Source organism: Pan troglodytes, chromosome 6 (assembly GCF_028858775.2).
Source record: "Pan troglodytes isolate AG18354 chromosome 6, NHGRI_mPanTro3-v2.0_pri, whole genome shotgun sequence".
NCBI lineage: Eukaryota > Metazoa > Chordata > Mammalia > Primates > Hominidae > Pan > Pan troglodytes.
In genome coordinates, this window is record NC_072404.2 from 90,086,788 (window position 1) to 90,106,880 (window position 20,093).

General features: G+C 34.4%; 1 protein-coding gene across 1 annotated transcript in view; it reads right to left on the reverse strand.

The window, feature by feature from the left end:
• Positions 1-268: 268 nt before the first annotated feature.
• Positions 269-20,093, reverse strand: part of SEMA3C (semaphorin 3C) — a 177,229-nt gene continuing 157,404 nt past the window's right edge. The window contains exons 14-18 of the mRNA XM_527801.8: positions 19,330-19,371; positions 16,035-16,192; positions 8,983-9,050; positions 6,645-6,775; positions 269-3,040 (exon numbers count right to left, since the gene is read on the reverse strand). Coding sequence (XP_527801.2) covers positions 2,627-3,040; positions 6,645-6,775; positions 8,983-9,050; positions 16,035-16,192; positions 19,330-19,371 — 813 coding nt within the window. The 3' untranslated portion in view covers positions 269-2,626. The remainder of the gene's footprint in view (positions 3,041-6,644; positions 6,776-8,982; positions 9,051-16,034; positions 16,193-19,329; positions 19,372-20,093) is intronic.

Genomic DNA, 20,093 nt, shown 5'->3' on the forward strand with positions numbered 1-20,093 from the left:
AGAAAATAAATATGTATTTGTTTGGAGGTATACACAGAAAACAGATAATATTGGATGTCTTTTGGGTTGGGACTCAAATAAATAAGGGCTATTGGTACTGGGAGAGCTTTATATGTGCATTTTTCTGCAATTTAAATTTTGAAATAGTGATGCATTACCTTCACAAAAAATGGATAAAGGAATCTTTAAAAATGATATGAATTCAGTAGATTCTATCATGCTAACAAGTAAGTTAACCCTACATTAAAAACAAAAGCCAGAAACATAATTGGGGAATTCAACATGTTTTATTTTGCCAGGCCAATGATTTCATCAATATCCAATTAAATTTTAGTGTGACAACTACATTTAGTTTGTTTTCTTACACAGATTGAACATTCACCATTATGACAGTTTCATCATGCTAAAATCTATTCACAAACTTACACTTTGGAAAAAAGTGCATTTCTAGAAAATTTTATGTACAATACAAATGGAATAGATATTAAGTCACTGAATTGTCAAACTACATAAAATAAAACCAATCAACCACCAGTAGTATACATTAACAGCATTTTTGAAAAAAAATTTTCTTTTACATTCAGCAGAGTTATGTTCATGAAGAATTTCTACATTTTTAAAAGTAATGAAAGTGTACACAATTTAATAATTGTGGAAATAGAATTAAATAGCACAAATATAGTATAAAACTAAACACCGTTACTGTCTATCGGTTTGGGCTTATGTGAAATAAAGGGAACTGTGACTCTGAAACAATTTTACTTTTAACTTTGAGAATAGACTGGCCATAAACACAGAAGATGGTTTTGGCTTTACATTGACACATTTCTGTGTGTCAGTGTAGAAGAGAAAAGAAGTTTAATTATACCTTTTAAGCAGGCAAACCATTATAATAAACTGCTTTAGAAATTACTTTAAAATTATACACATTTGGAACAACAGATTTTTTTAAAAATGAAGTTTGGTATTATGTCATGCATTTTAACTATTTTTGCTATAGCGAGGCCTCCTCATATATTATCATAATTTATCATAGTTTAAATAGTGAATCATATTCTGATATTCTGATTAATAATCATATTCATTTTGACAATGATTTTAGTTTTTGAAGTTTTAGACTGCAATACTTAAAAAGGCCATAATCTACTTTAATTACCTTCATCATAGATTATTAACTATAAATAAAATGTTTATATGATATTTGGATTAGGTACATGGTACAATATCTGTTTTTACCTGGAAGCATGAAAATGTCTTAAAAGGTAAATAAAAAAGCAAAAGTAGTGTTTTTAAAATATATATGACAACATGAATAATTTTTTTCACATTTTTCCATCTAATTTTTATTTGGAGAAAATAATTTCAGTATGAAATTATTCTAATAAAATCATTCAAACATACAATTAGGAGATAATTATTTTATTCATCACAAAACTTACTACATTTACACTTAGAGACCAGTGAACGTATGTACCATTACCTTTTGAAAGAAAGAATGTCTCCTCATATTGTTTTCTTACTTTCTAGACATAACAAGCACCTTGCCATCACACTGAAAAGATCATAAAATATATAGTGTTGACTTAAAAATCAGTATGATATCTGAGACTGGTTTTAATAAAAGGAAGAATCATTGAATTTGAGTACTGAAGTTGAAAACTAGACATATTTGTTATAAATTCCTCTTAAAAAATTAGTAGTTTCTACTTTGATTTTTCTTTTTGATGATTTCACCCCTTAATTAGAAGTCTAATACTTCAAATTTTTCCTTCTTATATTGTTTAATTTGCCACACAGACTAGGAAATAAGAGAACAAACAGTAATAACTGAGTAGTGCAAGATTATATTCTTTGAGTCTAAAATAAATTAAATAACTTCCAAAAAAAGTAAGTGCTTTTGTTTGGAAGGTGATAACATAAGAATATAAACCGAACTGCTTCACTGATATAACTCCCACCAAATATCTTCATGGGGTAGGTTACTGATTTTTATCTTCCTGAATAAGGAAACAAAGGTCAGTGACAGATACCAGTAACTGATTATTTTTACCATCTTAAAAAAAAACCCAACATATTTCATTGGAACCATAAAAACTCATCATTTTCTCTTTATGAGTAACTCATGTTTTTATACAACTTTAAATGCCATCTTCCTTTTCTATTTCTTTTGATAGCCATTCTGTCATATGCATTTATGACTTTTACTACGTAAAAGCTGTGGATTTGGAACTTGTTTTCATATACAAAATCACTGACAATTAGAATTCTAAAGCCCCAAAGCAGGAAAGGAATACCACAGGGATATGGCCCTCATTCAATTGAGGGATGCAACAATTCTAGTTTTGCAGCCACCATATCGATTTTGAAGAAAAGGTGAATAAAGATATAAATAAAATCTGGGTTAAGTTAAATATTTATATGCACCATGAGGACCATGACATGTCTAGTGCTAGTCACTATCATACAAGAAAATGCATGCTCATTTCAGTTCGTGTAAAACTCACTTCAGGAGTAATCACCTTTTTCAGTAATTCCCCTTGGTAAAGCACAAGTTTCTTTGCTCAAAATTTGATCATTGAAGACAGAGCATTTGTTAATGGAAGCATAAGACCCACATAAGAAAATATTATGACTCTGGCAACTGATTCCTCCTGTTTCTACTTTTCCGACTATTGATGAGGGCCTTTAACTTGCCATAGTCCCCTCTCATTTTCTGTGATTCATCTCCCTGCTGATGTTGCTGCCGAGTGTCTTTGCAGTATTGGTTAATCATCTGCATTTCTGAGTGGCTGAATGCCCCCATGATGTCCTTCGGGTGGAAGGGTAAAGCCCTCACAGAGCTGGCCCAGGTCCATGGGGACCATTTGTCCGTCACAACAGCCACCATTTCTGAATCTAAAACTTTGAAGTTGATCTTGGCTATGGTCTGCTTGAAACTATTTTCTGTAGCAATGCAGTGATAAAGTCCTTGGTCAGAACCCTGAACAGAGCGGATCAGGAGTCCCTGTGAAGTGGCTATTATTCGTTCATTCAGCTTAACCTAAAAGAGAGACAAATTAAAGTTACTGAAACTGAACATTATATTTCCTTAGATTATGACCAACATACACAGAATAGTCTCAACTTTCACAGATTTGGGAAAAAAGTATTGAGCACTACTTAGCATCCTTCTCAGTGGACACGAAATTTTGTTCAGTTCCATTGCCTTTTTTTTTTTTTAAAAATGGGAGATCTTGTCACAGTCACAGGGGTATTGAATCTAATAAAGAGAGGGTGAAGATATTATCCATATCGGCAAAAATAGCTTAAAGTGCTTTGCCCTGGATAGATGTTTCTCCATATATAAGCACAAAGTTTTGGTTGCCTTTGAAATTGGAATCACAGTCAATATATGTAAATGAAACTCATAGATACTTTAAAATATCTATTCCATCCTGGTGTTCTAGTCTTTTATATTTATAAAAAATACTCGCCAGTGAAAACATGAAGCCATAATTAAAGGGTGAATTTTATCGTTTTGTTTCAATAAATGAATGATCTTCTAAATAAAAAATACATAAGCAGAGGTAGAATTTTGAACATTATCAAGGGCCTTTTTCAATTATCCCAAAATAAACAATGTCTAAAAATTAGCTGGAATGTCATCATCTTTTAAGTCCTCTAAGTGGTTTTACTTTACAAGGAAAGGTAATAAAAAGCTATGAATTAATATTTAATTACTTTATAGGTTTTACTGGAAAAAATGATTGTTTACTGGGTATCAGTAAATGCTTGAAACCTTCCTCACAGTTCCACCTGTAGTACTGCCAATGAATAGATAAAAACCTAAGTGGTAAGAGGTTCTTTGACATGTATACTCTAGAATACTCTTTCATTGAAGAAAAAATAAATTTGACCAAAACCAAAATTAGATTATGCATGTTAAATGTTTTCCTAAATGATAAAGTTCTGTGCAAATGGACAAGATGTTACTAATAATATCTAAATCAAAGATGAATTGGTTTGTGCACAAAAAAAGCACAAAAAGGCAAGTATAGTATTAAAAGATAATAGAACAGAACTAGAAAAGAGAGAATCACTTGGAGGAAGAAAACAAAATTTTGACATTAATTGATTTTACTAAGTTTAAATGTTCCTCAAAAACAAATTGTGTATAAACACATTCAGAAATTAAAGAAAAAAGAAATTTTATCCTATTTGTGCAAAATTGGGAGAATATTTTGAGTCCAATAAGGTAAATTCATTAAACATGTATATAATATTTGGCACAATTACATTTTAGGAATTTATCTAGACTATATACTCTCACATGTGTGCAGGTATTTTTGATAAGAGGAAAACAAGAAATTACCTAACAAATAGATGGCTTTGAAGAAAAACACTTAAGGTATATTCATACGATGGAATATTATGCAGCCAGGAAATATGAGCTGGAATCACATGTACTGATATTGAAGTGGGATGTGTGTGTGTGTGTTTGTGTGTGTGTGTGGAGGGGAAGAAAACTATAGAACATATTTGGAGAAATATATAACTCTTGGGAACCTTACTCTGGGCAGTGGGAATAAAAACTGAATAAGTTTTATTCCATAAGTATTAGTATTATTCAATAGATATTAAAAGTGAGAATAAGTATTGAAGTGGAGGAGGGCTTTCAGTTTTCACTTTATGCTACTTAGTATGAACTATTTGCCTTTGCTCTGTGAGCTTTTATCATTTGTCTTACTTAAAAAAATGATTAATGTTTACACAGTAGTATGAGTGAGAATCATATGTTTTCTTAAAATAGAAAGGATCAGAATAAGTTTAGTAAAATATTAATAGTTTAAAAATAAGTAAAATTGTGCTCTGCTTAAATTCTGAACAAAACAGACTTTCATACTTGTGTTAGAGCTAATGTTATTGCACTATTAAATTATTACATTCTTATGTTTTTGAGATTGGAAAAAAAGTCAAAAAAGTAATATTTGAGTGTCCATATTCTTGAGCATTCTGAAACAGAACTTTGGAAATATTATTAGAGAGAATAAATCCTTAACACATTCCATTTTAAATTTTACTATTAATTTATATGGCAGATATTCAAACATATATATTTATTTTAAATCATAGATGTTATATTCACTTATATATTATTCTATTGAACTTTCTACTGAATAAAAGAAAACTACATTTTAGTTGATCCTTGTTTAAGTATTACTTACCCAATTCACATATATACATATAGGCTTTTTCTGGAAGGATTGTTCACGTCCTTGTGTTCCTGCCCTGGCCTAACAACTCACTTGCGTATAGTAATCATCATCACTTATGACTTCTAACCCAGCTTGCTCTGCGAGGTAATTATTATAATCCATATCCATTCAAAATAATTGAAAATTAATTTGACTGTAGAAATGTCAAGACTTCTTTGATAACAGATTTTACAGCAAAGAAAAGAGATCTCAAATAAATAATAATTTTCATTATTAAAATCTGTCTAAAAGTATTGTTAGCGTCTTAGGCTTTAGAAGAATGATGGGGCTCTGATGTCCATCTAGCTCATCTTTCCTCCAAATAATTCAGTTTCCTCCTGCAAGTAGTCATCTGCTTATGGTTTAATATTCCAGTAATGAGGGACACACAATTTCCTAAACAGCTCCTAAGATCTTTGGGTAGACAAGTCTGAGAGTCGGAAAGTATTTTTGCATATGAAACCAACATTTATTTCCGTAACATTGATGCAGTATCTGTGTTCTACAGCTTAGGGTGGTACTCAGTCTACATACCCTTAATTAACTTAATATGTAGTAACCAAATTGCCCACAACAGAAGAATACACATAAATGCGGAAGGCTCCACTTCCTCCTTGGCTCCATCAACTTTATGGTGCACAAATGGTGGTACATTTTAGACTTCCCTAAGGCTTTATATATACATATATATTTTTATCTTCTCATTTGTCAGGACAACATGACATCAATATTATGAAATTAATTATTTACAATATATCACCCTATGTCATTTTACAATGTCTCCCTTATTTCAAAAAACCCAGCTCTTTCTAATCCATGAAAAGTTTCAGTAAGTGTCTTTTTATTTGAAAATCTGAGGACTTTTTCCACATCACTAAATACAGACAATGCTCCCATAAACAATGATTCCATATATTACCTAACCAAAGCACAAGAGTTATGAATAATAAAACAATGGAAACAGATTACCACACAGCAGAAAAACGCTCTTTGTCATGAAGGTTATAGTTCAGTGTAATTTCTTGCTGAGGAAAACTGAACTTTTTTTTAAAAGCCTCCTTTTATCTTGTGAATCACACAAAGGTGCCGTTGTGTGAAAACTTGGCTTCTGGATTTGCACACATCTTGTTTCTTTTACGAACGTTTCCTCACATCAATACTACCGTCTTAGCACCCAAGCTCTTGTTTCAATCACCATGTTACAGAGGTGAGCAGGCAGAGAGAATTTCTAATTAATCCATCAATTCTTAAGGACAAAGGATTTTAAGGAAAGTGGCACTTGTCATCCCAAAGACGTAAAAGATGATCATATGCCTTTCCTTTTTCCTTTGATCTGAGCCTCGCCGAGGGACGGCGATTTAATGTTCTCTCCGAAGCCCTGATGGATTGCTGCTGTGCTGCTTTACTCACCTCTTTCCTCCTGTCTTTGTCTTTCTGTAACAGCCACTTGATAGATGCCTGCGGAGACTTGGGGGCACACTCCAGAAAAGTGGTGTTATTTTTTACTCCATACTGGACAATTTCAGCTGCATTTCTGTATGCTAGCAGGCAAAAATAAAAGGCGAGAGAGAAAGAAAGAACACAACTGAATTTAGAGCACATTCTCCTGTAGAAATGCTATATACATGTTTATTTTTATACAAAATTGTGAACAACTATCGCAGCCAGCAAAAAGCAGTGGTAATCATTTAACAAGCAAAATAGGATACGTCGTTCACCCGTTTTGTTTGTGTAAAGGGAAGGAAAGACTGTGAATTAAGGCAATGTTGATAAGAAAATCATGTTTATTCAAGAATTACTCCACACCAACGATTGTTCTTAATATTACTTTGTTAACTTAATTATTACAATACTCCTGGCCACATTTTCTCAGCTTTTCACAGCTGAGCAAACTGAGACTGTGAGTTATGAGGAAATACACTTTAGTGAATGTGTCAGGCAATACCGAAGCCAGGTTTATCCCATTCCTAAAGTCCATACTCAATGTTATATAGAGGAAATAGGTTAAGCACTGGGAAAGGGCAGAAAGTATTGTGGCCTTGGTGGAATGTAGTGGTTGAGAACACTGTCTTTGGAATCAGAGGAACGTAGGGCAAAATCCTGACCTTACCACTACTGGCTGTGTAACCTTAGACAAGTTACTTGATGTCTCTGTGCTTTAGTTTTACTCTTCTCTAAAACATGGATTATAGCATTTTTACATAGGTTTCTCAATGAAAGTATTAAATTAGGCAAAACATGTAGTATTGCCAGGTGGTAGCTTAGACATGGACAGAATCCTCACTAATAAAGCAGGAATAAATAATGAGACTCTAGTATGACTTCTTGAGCATTGAGTGAAATAATCATAAAAAAGCACTTAGCTCAGGTTCTGACACAAAGTCAGCATCAATATTTGTTTGATGTTACCTCCACTGCCATTATTCTTACCACTTTGACAACTACTACTATTAATGGGAACTGATACACTTTTATAAAATAGCAAATGGAGAAATGGTAACTTGAATTTATTCCCTCAACTAGATGTATGGAACAAGTAAACAAAATCTGTCTTAATTTGCTCTTTGCAGTTAGAATAGTTAGTAAAAAGAATGCCATTTTTTACTAAAGGAAAGCACAGACTCAAAAGGATTAAAAATAGGAGTCTCACTGTTAATTTTTGAAACAGCACACCTGTAGCACCTTGACGAGCCACAAGGAAGGTCTGCTTGGAAATACTTTTACTTGGTGGGACTGAAGCAGGAAAAGTATTGTAACATGGTAACTTCATGTCAGAATGGGAAGGAAGGAATTAGTTTAATTGAGGGACATAAGGCAGGATTGTCAACAGGCACTATAGTACACCCATGTTCATAGCAGGATTCTCACTATATCCAAAAGATGGAAGCAAACCAAGTGGTCAGTGATGGATGAATGAACAAAATATGGCTTACCTACATACGTACATACATACATACATATATATATACACACACACACACACATACACACACACATTATATATATGCACACATGACAAAATATAATTCAGCCTTAAACATGAAGAAAATTGTAATATATTTTACAATATAAATGGACCTTGAAGACTTTAGGCTAAGTGAAATAAGCCAGTCACAAAAGGACAAATATTGTATAATTCCACCTATATGAGGTATCTAGAGTGGTTGAATTCATAAGAATTCATAAAGAAGTAGAATGGTGGTTTCTAAGGGCTGGAGGGAAGAGGTAATGGTTAGGTGGTATTTAACGGGTCTAGTTTCAGTTGGGGAAGATGAAAAATATCCAGACGTGACTGGCAGTATGTTGCACAACAATGTAAATATGCTTAATGCCACAGAACTGTAAACTTTAAAATGGTTAAAATAGTAAATTTTATGTTATGTATATTTACTGCAGTAAAAAAATGCTGTTCTAAGGGTTCTTCAGTGGTAAATCTTAAAATGGAAGATAGGTTTTCTTCAGAAAGAAAATAGTAGCTAAGAAAATCTGTAATTACAATCTGCGTGAAAGACCTACCAGCTAACATACTTGAAGTATATGTGTTCCCAGACATTTGTTTTACACGATTCTCAGTATACACACAAAAAGCCTTTAAGTTTTAATTACCCTATATAAATACCCAGAATTGTTATAATAAATATTTTTGAAAGTGAAACGCCTGAATCTATGACAATGTTTCCCCTTACTGAAATGTGATACGGAGCATTGCTACTGTTCACTGAGATTGGCCATTGCTCACTTTTAATACCTTTTAGATTAAATCCTCTGCATTGAGTCAGTGGGTTTCCATGTCTCACATCTTGTCTTCGGCTCCTCCTGCAAGTGCAGAAATACATAAAAGTGACTGAGAGTTATCACTGCCAATTACACCACTCTTAAAACACTGTAATTTTAAACTTTGCATCCTTTTTATTGCTAAGCTTTCATAAAATTTTTTTAAAAGAGTTCTGATTGATGCAGCTATCTCACATTTCTTTTACAATTTATCAATAATGGGGGGGGGTACTTATCTTTGCTTTTCAATCTGAGTAAGTTTTCCCATCTACCATTCATGATGAAATGGCTATGAATCTCCTGCTGCATCCATATCCTGAGTAAATGCTACCTTCTCTGATTAATAGTGTAAATTTTTAGTTTAGAGAAATTCAGCCTAAATTTTCTAAAACAATAATATCCAAAGTATAAACTCACTAGCATTTTCCTTTTTATAACAGCTTGTCTTAAATAAACATACTTGTTTCTTACAAAAGTCAATGTTTTCTGTTTCTAGATATATTAAAACTTTTCTGAAACAAGCAATAGAGATAAAAATAGGGACATTTAATAAAAAGTTAATTTCATTTACTAGAATAAGCATGTTGTCCCCAACTTTTTATTTTGAAAATTTCAAGTCTACAGAAAAGTAGAGATATGAGTAAAACGAATACTGGTATACCTAGATTCACAAATTGTTATATTTTGCCACATTAATTTCTTTCTCTCTCACATGCAAATATATATCATGTATATGCTGTGGATCCACACCTATGAAAGCCTTTAGAAAATAAGTTACAGATACAATAATGCTTCACCCGTAAGTGCTTTAGCATGTGTTTTTCAACGACAAGTAATATTTCAACATAACAATATAATTATCTAAATATATTGATATTTAACAACATAATCTAATGCATATTCTATATTAAAATTTCTCTAGTTGTTCCCAAAATATCTCTTATGGATTTAAGTTAACCAGCTTCCAGTCAAGTTTCATCCTTTGCATTTAGTTGTTATGTATTATTAGCTTAAGCATTTCAAAAATTTAGTTACATTGGGCCAGGTGCGGTGGCTCACGCCTGTAATCCCAGCACTTTGGGAGGCTGAGGTGGGCGGATCATGAGGTTAGGAGTTTGAAATCAGCCTGGCCAACACAGTAAAACCCCGTCTCTACTAAAAATACAAAAATTAGCTGGGCATGGTGGTGCATGGTAGCATGGTGGTCCCAGCTATTCAGGATGCTGAGGCAGGAGAATCGCTTGAACCCAGGAGGTGGAGGTTGTGGTGAGCTGAGATCACGCCACTGCACTCCAGCCTGGGTCACAGGGTGAGACTCCATCTCAAAAAAAAAAAAAAAAAACAATATTTGCAAACTGGTCATTATTTAAATAAGTTCTAAGTTGTATTCAAATTATTTAATTTCGTGAGTCTTAGATTCACTAAGTACCTGACTTTCAGTGGTATTATGTAGTCTAAGAAGTCGACGTAGAGCAGCTGCAATCCTCTGAGCATCACACATTGTTAAAAGTCAGAAGGTGACTCTTTAAATATTGTGAATACCAACCTAAATCGATTGCTTACTATCAACACCGAAAAGTATACACGAGTGAGCATATCACTTAATTGGGTTAAATGTTAAGTCTTTCTTCATACTTTTAAAGATAAATAAAAATATTCAGCAAGAACAGAAATATTAAAAGCACACAGTAGATATTAAACTTACAAAGAAAAATTAATCACAAAGTCACTGATAGTGAAAAAAAGCTCATTTTCTAGCTAAAGAAAACACTACTTCATGTACACAATGGACTGTAGAAATCTACTTATGGTAGAATAGGTATAAAATTTTGTACCACCTAAGTATTCCTTTTCCAAAGTCACGTGACCCTTACCGATTGTGTATTTCTGTACACATGAAAACAGTGAAAGTGTTAGCCACTTTCATCTCAGGAAATATGATTAATATGGTAGTGTATTCTAGAATAGCTTGCATATCAAGTTTTTACTGCATAACATTTGCTATATTTTGAAGTCCAGCATTATTTTACTACAGCCAACTTCTGAGTATATATTATACGAGCATCATGAGAGCGTTTTCAGCCATCTAGGCAAGCAATATCATTCACAATGGCTAAATTTATTGTCCTGTGATCAACACTATGTAATGGTTTATTCATGTATACAAACTCTCAAGCTGGGCAATCTCAATTTACAGTATCACATAGCTTCTAGACATTGAAATGCAGAAAAAAACATTGTTATGGCTTGGCTTAAATCATGAGATCAGCAAGGCAGCCATCTGAGCATTTTTTATGTGTAGATTCCCTCCATGGCACTCACATAGCATCAAAAAAACATGCTGGTAGGCAGAGTAATATTGTATTGCATGTAGAACTTGGAATTTGGTTCAAGTTTCCCATGTTTCATCCACAACAGTAAATTCTTTTGGATAAACAATGAAATCTGTTTTTATAGAAAAGACATTTATTTGAAAATTGGTCTGATTATCTTGTCTTAAAATAAAGTTTCTAACTACTTGTCTGAATCCAGAACAAATACTGTTAGAGACTATACTGCAATATTTGATACAAATCCACAAATATTTAAGAGACTTGAGAGTGAAAATGAAAAAAATGCTTTTATTGTTTACTAGAGTTTTGTTTGTTTGTTTGTTTTTTGAGACAGAGTTTCACTCTTATTGCCCAGGCTGGAGTGCAGTGGTGCAATCTCGGCTCGCTGCAATCTCCGCCTCCCAGGTTCAAGCGACTCCCCTGCCTCAGCCTCCTGAGTAGTTGGGATTACAGGCATGCGCCACCACGCCCGGCTAATTTTGTATTTTTAGTAGAGACGGGGTTTCACCATGTTGGTCAGTCTGCTCTCCAACTCCTGACCTCAGGCAATCCGCCTGCCTCGGCCTCGCAAAGTGCTGGGATTACAGGTGTGGGCCACTGCGCCCGGCATGTTTACTATAGTTTTTTTAAAAAGGGAGACTATTGAGCCAATGATATTTAACAACTTCATTATGTCAAAGTATGGATTCCATCAATTTCCAAGTATAACTGTATTTCTCTGTTTGTATACAAAGAAAATAGTTTTTTGCTTTTTATTTCTATGAAATCCTCTAAGTGATCTTCGTGTTTTGCTTAGAGAGTGGCATCAGCACAAAACTAGGTAAATTAACACTATTAAAGAAAATAAATGTGGAAAGGTACTCCAAATCCATTATCTTCAAAGGAAAATGAAAAACTCATATGGGAATTTACAAAATAGTTAATTCATTCACTAACATGTTTTGTATTTACTATAAATACTTGCTTAACTAAGTTAGGACATAATTTGGAGAATGTAAATACTGTAGATATTTTTAGTGAAACTTCCAATATGCTAGTCAAAGACAAATACGGGTAGGCTCAGGCATACTTTTTATATATGTAGCATTTTCAGGCTTTTCATGATAGAATTAAGGCACTGCTGGAGATAATCAAGATAGCTGTTTTTTGTTGTTGTTGTTGTTGTTTTAGACAGAGTCTCACTCTGTCTCCCAGGGTAGAGTGCAATGGCGCGATCTCAGCTCACTGCAATCTCCGCCACAAGGGTTCAAATGATTCTCCTGCCTCAGCCTCCCAAGTATCTGGGATTACAGATGCCTGCCACCATGCCTGGCGAATTGTTTTTTTGTTTTTTTTTGTATTTTTAGTAGAGATGGGGTTTTGCCATGTTGGCTAGGCTGGTCTTAAACTCCTGACCTCAAGTGATCTGCCTGCTTCGGCCTCCCAAAGTGCTGGGACTACAGGCATAAGCCACTGCACCCAGCCAAGATAACTCTTTAAATAGCTACTACTTTCCTTCTCTATCCATTATTCATAGTTTAATATCAGGCATGATATTGTAAATGCAAAGAACTGCATGATAGACTCATTTCTTTGTTTATTAAAAAAGTATGACTAAAATTATAATTTGTGGTGGTAGAATGACAATGTATATTTAAGCACACATCTTAGAAAGGATACCTGGGGTTGTAATAGGTGGGAAAACATGCAAACAAATGAGCTAGCCCATATTGAGCATAAACTTCTAAAATGTAAAAAAGTACATCTAGTATGCAATGACAGTCTATATACAGTATGGACTTTTACTTGAGAAATATTATTTGTTATATAAAAATGCTTGTTGGTCAAAACAAGACTTTGCTGAGAAGGAGTACTGATGTCCAGTTTCCTTACATTATATAATAACTGGTATACCTATACAACTATGGTAAAAGTCCATTTATAGTCCCTATATCCCTTTCTTCCTTGGAAGGTATAGTGCTTCAGCTTCCTTCAGCACTATATCTGCTTAATAGATTGAAGATTATATTGCAGGTGTTAGAGAGGCAAATTTTTAGAACATCTTGCTAAGTAAATAGTATCACCTTACTAAGAGCTATGCTAATCTAATATCACTACTATCATATTTGGCAGTGAAAAACAAATATGGTTGAAAAATACCAACAGTGGCCACAAAAATCACTTATGTGAGATTACATTTGAAATTTGCCTCCCTCACACTGTCCAGGTTTAGGCCTCCAGCCCCATATTAAGATGAAAGATCACAGAGTAATGATGTCTAGAAATTCTAGACAGACATCAAAAGAAGTCAGGGACCTCCTCACTAGCGCCCAAATTAACATGGAGGAACACAGTCTTGGAACGCATCTACGAGACTCCTGGTTTAAAGAGTGGGAGTTCTCTTCCTATCTCATGCCATTAAGACTCTCAAGTGATCCAGCCCAGGCCACTCCTCTCTACTCCAGATTCATATTTCTAACTGCCTACTCAATATCCGTGTGTGAACATCTTATAGATACCATTCATGTAACATCCTCTTTTTCCTCACAAACCTGCTCCTTTCACAGTCTCTTCTTTCTCAGGAAGTGACATCTACATAAATCCTAATGTTCAGTTCTGACAACTTGGATCATTTTTGACTCCTCTATTTCTCTAACCTCCCACATCCAAATACATCAATAGATTCTGTGAGCTGTCAAGCATCAGACAATTTTTTTTTTTTGCCACCTCTTCCTTTATTATCCCTCTACAAGCCACCATTATATCTCACCTAGACGAAGACAGTAGCCTCCTGTCATGCAGCTTCTGCCACCCCTTCCCTTCTGCCTCCAACCTCTTCCTACCCCAGGGCTTCAATGCAAGCCAAATCCAACCAGTTATCTTTTGAAACCAAAGCCAAACAGTATCATTCACATGGTCACAGCTCCTCAGCTGTTTTCCATTTCACTTTAAATAAAAACTTTTCAATTACTTACAAAGTCTGACATCATGTGGCATTCTGACCTCATTTCTTCCTACTGTTCCTTTTCTCATTTCAGGGCAGCCTCACTAGCTTTAGAGCTGTTTCTTGAACAATCCTGACATACTCCAGTATTAGAGATTTCTGGTCCCTCTTCCTGGAATGTTATTCTGCTAGATAACGTCTTGGTGCCATTCCACATCAAGTCCTTGCTCACACAGTATGTCCGCAGTAACGCCCTTTCTGACACCCATTTAACATCACGACCTCCTGCTTACCACATATTGTACCTACCTTCTCTGCCCTTTTTAAATTCACAGATCGTGTTATTATTTGATATACCAGAGGTTTTCCTTATTTATTTATTATCGATCTTTTCTCTTTAGAATGCATTATCCCTGAAGACAGAGATTTTTGTATTTTTTCCTGTTATATGCCTAGCTTCTAAAACAATGCCTGGAAAATATATTTCCAGTGAAAATATTTGTTGAACTAATGAATAAGAGGATCAGAATACTTTTAATACACAAAAGCTCTAGGGTTGTTACAATCTGTCAAGGTCCTCAAAGGAATGTAGAGAATAAAAACCATAAAGCACCATCACCCCAGTGCTTTACTTGAAAGATCATTGGTGCTCATGGCTGCTACTATTTGCTCCCTCTGCTAACCCTAATTTTCAAAGGTTTTAGCCTTGTCACCATCATGACCCATGTCACTGTATGACTGAAAATACCTATGACCTTGGTTGACTCTGAATTCTGCATATTCCTTTTCAATTTCTCTACTCATGGTTCCTTCCAACTTGGTACAAGTCGATGCAGTTTCCCACCTAGAATTCTACTTGGTTAAAAAGTACCCTGCCTCAGACTGACTTTCTTTCTTAACCTAACCAGTAATCATGCACTCACCACTCCAAGGATAAAGCATGGTCATCAAGGTTTTGAAAGCAAATCAAGGTATCCATGCTGAAATAATACTCCTGTAGCTTGAACTAGAACCAGCATTATAAGATAATTATATTGTATCCTTGTTTACAAGATAATTAAGCAATGTAGAGAAATCCTAGGAAGGTGGGTTTTAAGGCTACACTAAAGCATAGAAAATAAAAAAGACGGCCGGGAGCGGTGGCTCACGCCTGTAATCCCAGCACTTTGGGAGGCCAAGGAGGGTGGATCACGAGGTCAGGAGTTCAAGGCCAGCCTGGCCAAGATGGTGAAACCCCATCTACTAAAAATACAAAAATGAGCTGGGCATAGTGGTGGGCACCTGTAATCCCAGCTACTCGGGAGGCTGAGGCAGAGGATTGCTTGAACCCAGGAGGCAGAGGTTGCAGTGAGCCAAGATCGCACCATTGCTCTCCAGCCTGGGTGACAGAGCGAGACTTCATCTCAAAAATAAATAAATAATAAATAAAATTAAAAAGACATAAATTAGGTGATGCAAAAAATGAAAAAAGCTAAATGCTACTTGAAATATTTGATGAGTCCTAGGGGAGTAGGTGTTACAGAGGAGCTTTGAAGGGAGAAAGGACTCTTTCCAAAGTACTGTACTCTGGATTTACCATATCTGTGAGAATCTCAAGTTATAACACATTACCATTTTCTTCATTCAAAGACTATGTGTGGTGTTAAACATAGCTTCTACTTTTAATGTCATTTAAGGAAACAGCAATAGAACTAATTCTAAAGATGTGAAACACTTCTGTATTGTCTGGTGTCCTACATTTGGATGTTGAGCCGAGTGTTTAGTGCTCACCGTTTCCCAGTTGGGTAGAATCTGGAACAGGAATGGCCATCCCAGGCGCAATAAGGGTCCCGCGCCAGGCAGCAGTCAGCACAGGCTGTACCATAGATGTGGCAGCGGTGCAGAGATACTTGGGAAACCCCTTCATTGGAACTCACATACAACTGTTGCTATTAAAGGAATGATGATGATTTATTTCAGATGTGGAAGTGTGGAAGTTAAAAGAAGACTTTCAGCAGGAACACATTATAATATATGCCCACAAACCCTTGGATTCATTTTGGAACCGATTAAAAACATGAAGCAAAGCACAGAAGGGTATAAAGCCAAAATAAATAGAATTTTCCTACGTTAATATGCCTATAACATTACCACTTTCCTGTTAAAAAAGAAAAGCTCAAAGCACCATATAGAATGGTAATGTGTTTTAGACATTGGGATTCATTGTTCTCTCAGATTGGAGCTAACATATTACAGATTTAAGTTATGACTTTTTTTCTTTGAATGCTATATCTTAGCAAAGCACAAGGAAGCATTCTCATTTTTCAAGTGGGGCAACACGTTACTTTGTAAATTTGAGAAAGTCTGGTTTAAAATAAAGGGCATTTTAAGTTTAGAAGGAAAAAATGGTAAATAGTAAGTACTGGATGAAATAAAAAAGAACATTTTGGTCACATGCCTTTGAAAGTTGCATGTTACTCATTAAAACTACTTAAAAATAATTATTTAGAATAATATCGGTATTTATATTTAAACATGTCTTAAAATTCTGCTTGATCCAGTGATCTTCATCATCCTAAAAACCTCATGGATGAAGATTTCATCCTCCTTCAATTGTAGGATGTCTACTGCTTCTAGGATAATGGTTTGATTCCTTTAGCTGTGAATAATATGGTTCTCAGGAGCTGAAGGAATGAGTCTCTAATTGATACTCCTTACTTTCCAAAGGACTGATATAACTCAAGTTAGCACAGAATCTGTAAGCTGAAACTTATAGATGCAGTTGTATGGGTGTGTGTGTACTCCTCCATGTACAGATACACAAACATGCACATACATATACATTTAAAAATTAAATCTCTGGAGACACCATGGGTCCGCCAGGCTCTGAAACTCTGGAACCAGACTTCCTAGATTCAAATCTCAGCTCACCTACAAATTTGCTGTGTAACTTTTCTGAATCACAGCCTCCTCACTAGTAAAATTAGGATAACATAGCACTTACCATATGGAGTTTTTGTAAGAAATAAATGTTGTAAGGTTTTCCTCCACATAAAATGCTTGGAATAGTTTCTGGCTCATAAGTTGCTCAATGAATGTTAATTAATGGTAAAAAGTACAGTAAAATACCAGTTAAACTAGCAATACATGTTTTCAATTCTAATCAATTATTTGAATCACATCTCACTCTACTACATCTAATAATTTTATTCACATCAATTGACTTTTCAGAAATTGTGCTGAAATTGACTGATCTCCAGTTGAAACATTCAAACTACAAGAAAACAACTGCATGTTTTGACAATAACCATTTGTCCAGGCACATTTGAAATAAATGTTTATCGAGTAAATTAGTAAATAATACAGCAAATTTATCAGCTTCATTAAAATACTTTAAGGCTACTAGTATATTTGAGTGTAGGACACAGGTAGTTTCATTCTGGATAGTATATTTTTATTAATCGTACTATTTTCTGTTACATGGAGTAAAAGAACAAATTAAAAAATAAGAGAGCATAAGATGGATAATAAAATGGGAAACACTGAGAAAGTTATTTAAATACACATAAGATGTCATTAACAATTTGTATTCCTCTCGCACTGAAGAAATGATGCAGTATGCAGTTGTGCAAATGATTTCCAAAAAGTCAAATAATTATCCTTGCCTTGAATCTCACTGTTTTAATGAGACATTTTAAATTATCTACAATTTAAGATGTTGAAGACAGATGTAATACATAACTAAATATAGCTAAAACTTGCATACAGGATTACTATGCCACACAAATGGTTTTGTGTCCATTTTGAATCCTGCCCTGCTACTTTCTCTTTCCATTAACTACTGTAAACAAAGGGCTTCCCTGCTGACTTCAAAGACAATTCTGACTTGAGATCCGCTCCCTAGGACATTAGACAAAATGACGAATGGCTTCTCGTTACTTGGGAAAATGTTTGTTATGCACCATACAAACATTTTTACAGATGAGATCGTTAGCTCCATTGTACCTTATTTATTTTCCCTCATAAAATTCAGTGATGTCAAAAGAGTGTAAGACTGACTATAAAATACTACTTCATCTGTAACAAACCAAATATGGTGAAGAGCTCCAGAATCATGTAATCAGTTGTGCTAACACATAGAACCTTTACTGTGTATTCCAAGAAAAATAGGTCTCAGGCTTTTACAGACAACATTTACTGAGGATCCACTTTATTCTAGGTAATTTATATAAATTAACTTGTTTGTGAGAAGAGCATTACCTTACAAATGTAGAAACTTAGGTCAGTGAAGTTACATGATTTGTTTGTACATTATGGTCAGATTGGGATGCAAATGCATGCCAAGCCTATTTGGAAGCCTACTCCATTCTCACTATATTACTCTGTACCTTAAATTTTTTTTTTAAATAATACCTTTTGGAAATGGAGAGGTACATGGTTTGCTCATGTATATATTGGAATTGTACTTTTTATTTCAATGATCATTGTATATTTACATGTGTAGGGACAAATCAGACAATTAATTTGAGGATTTCAATTACAGTCAAATATTTCTTTTCCAATTCCTGAACCCTTAAATTTGAGACTTTTCTTTTTTTTGACATGTTTAAATCCTAGGAAATAATATTTCCTTAAAAATAAGCATAAAAGAATGCACTGCGCATTTCAAATATGTGACAACAGTGGGAACTCAGGATTGATTACTCATTCCAAGCTTCTAACAATGTTGTGATGTTATAGAGTAGCCCAAACTTTATGCTAAATTCTTCCCAGAAAGATTATTTTTATTTCAGTTGGCTTCACACACCGTAATATTTGAGAAAATCAGATATACAAAATGTTGGAATATCTTGCTGTATATATGTTCTGCTCCGACAAACTTTTATACAAAAATAAACCTATTTGGTCTTTCACTAATAGCTTGTAAGTTCTACATCAAAATTAAAGGTGACTTTGCGGTATACTTTAAGTAGTATTCTTTATTTTGTTAGTACGATAACTAATTATTCAGAAGTTATAAAATATAATTTTTCATAACAACAAAACATTTCAATAAGCAAAGAACATAAAATAGCTTAGTTTTTACCTTTTTAGATGAAATTTTCATTGTTGTTATAGGAGCATGATTCTAAAATATTAGAAAACAACGTTAGTTGCTCAAATATTCCTTAAAAGGATTTTACATTCAGATTTTTTTTTCTATTAAATCTCAAGAAAAAATCATTTTTCTTTATATATACATCTACTTTAAAATTACTTGTTATATAAAATACATTTGCATATACTTGTCTATAAAGCACACTTCCTCTTTGGAAACTAAGGATAGAGTTGTTACACAGATATATACCTAAAGTTTGAGACCAGCCTGGCCAACATGGTGAAACCCCAGCTCTACTAAAAATACAAAAATTAGCCCGGCATGGTGGCGGGCACCTGTAATCCCAGCTACTCAGGAGGCTGAGGCAGGAGAATTGCTTGAACCTGGGAGGCGGAGGTTGTAGTGAGCCGAGATTGCACCATTGCACTCCAGCCTGGGCTACAAGAGCGAAACTCCGTCTCAATTTAAAAAAAAAGAAAAAAGAGTGGTAATTAAAACACATGTATCAATATAGGCATTAGAACAAAAAATGAAAATCTGAGAAGGAAATTTTTGGAATATTCAATCCAACAAATAATTCAGAATTGGATCCACGGACTCAGGTGGAGGAAGATGTGGAATGGTACACCATCTAATTCCTCCACAACACAAGCACTCTGCATAAGACACTATTGTTCACCTGCCAGTGCTGTTTTGGAAAGACAATATATTAGGCCGAACCATACTAGTTAATACTCATTGTTGCAAACAAA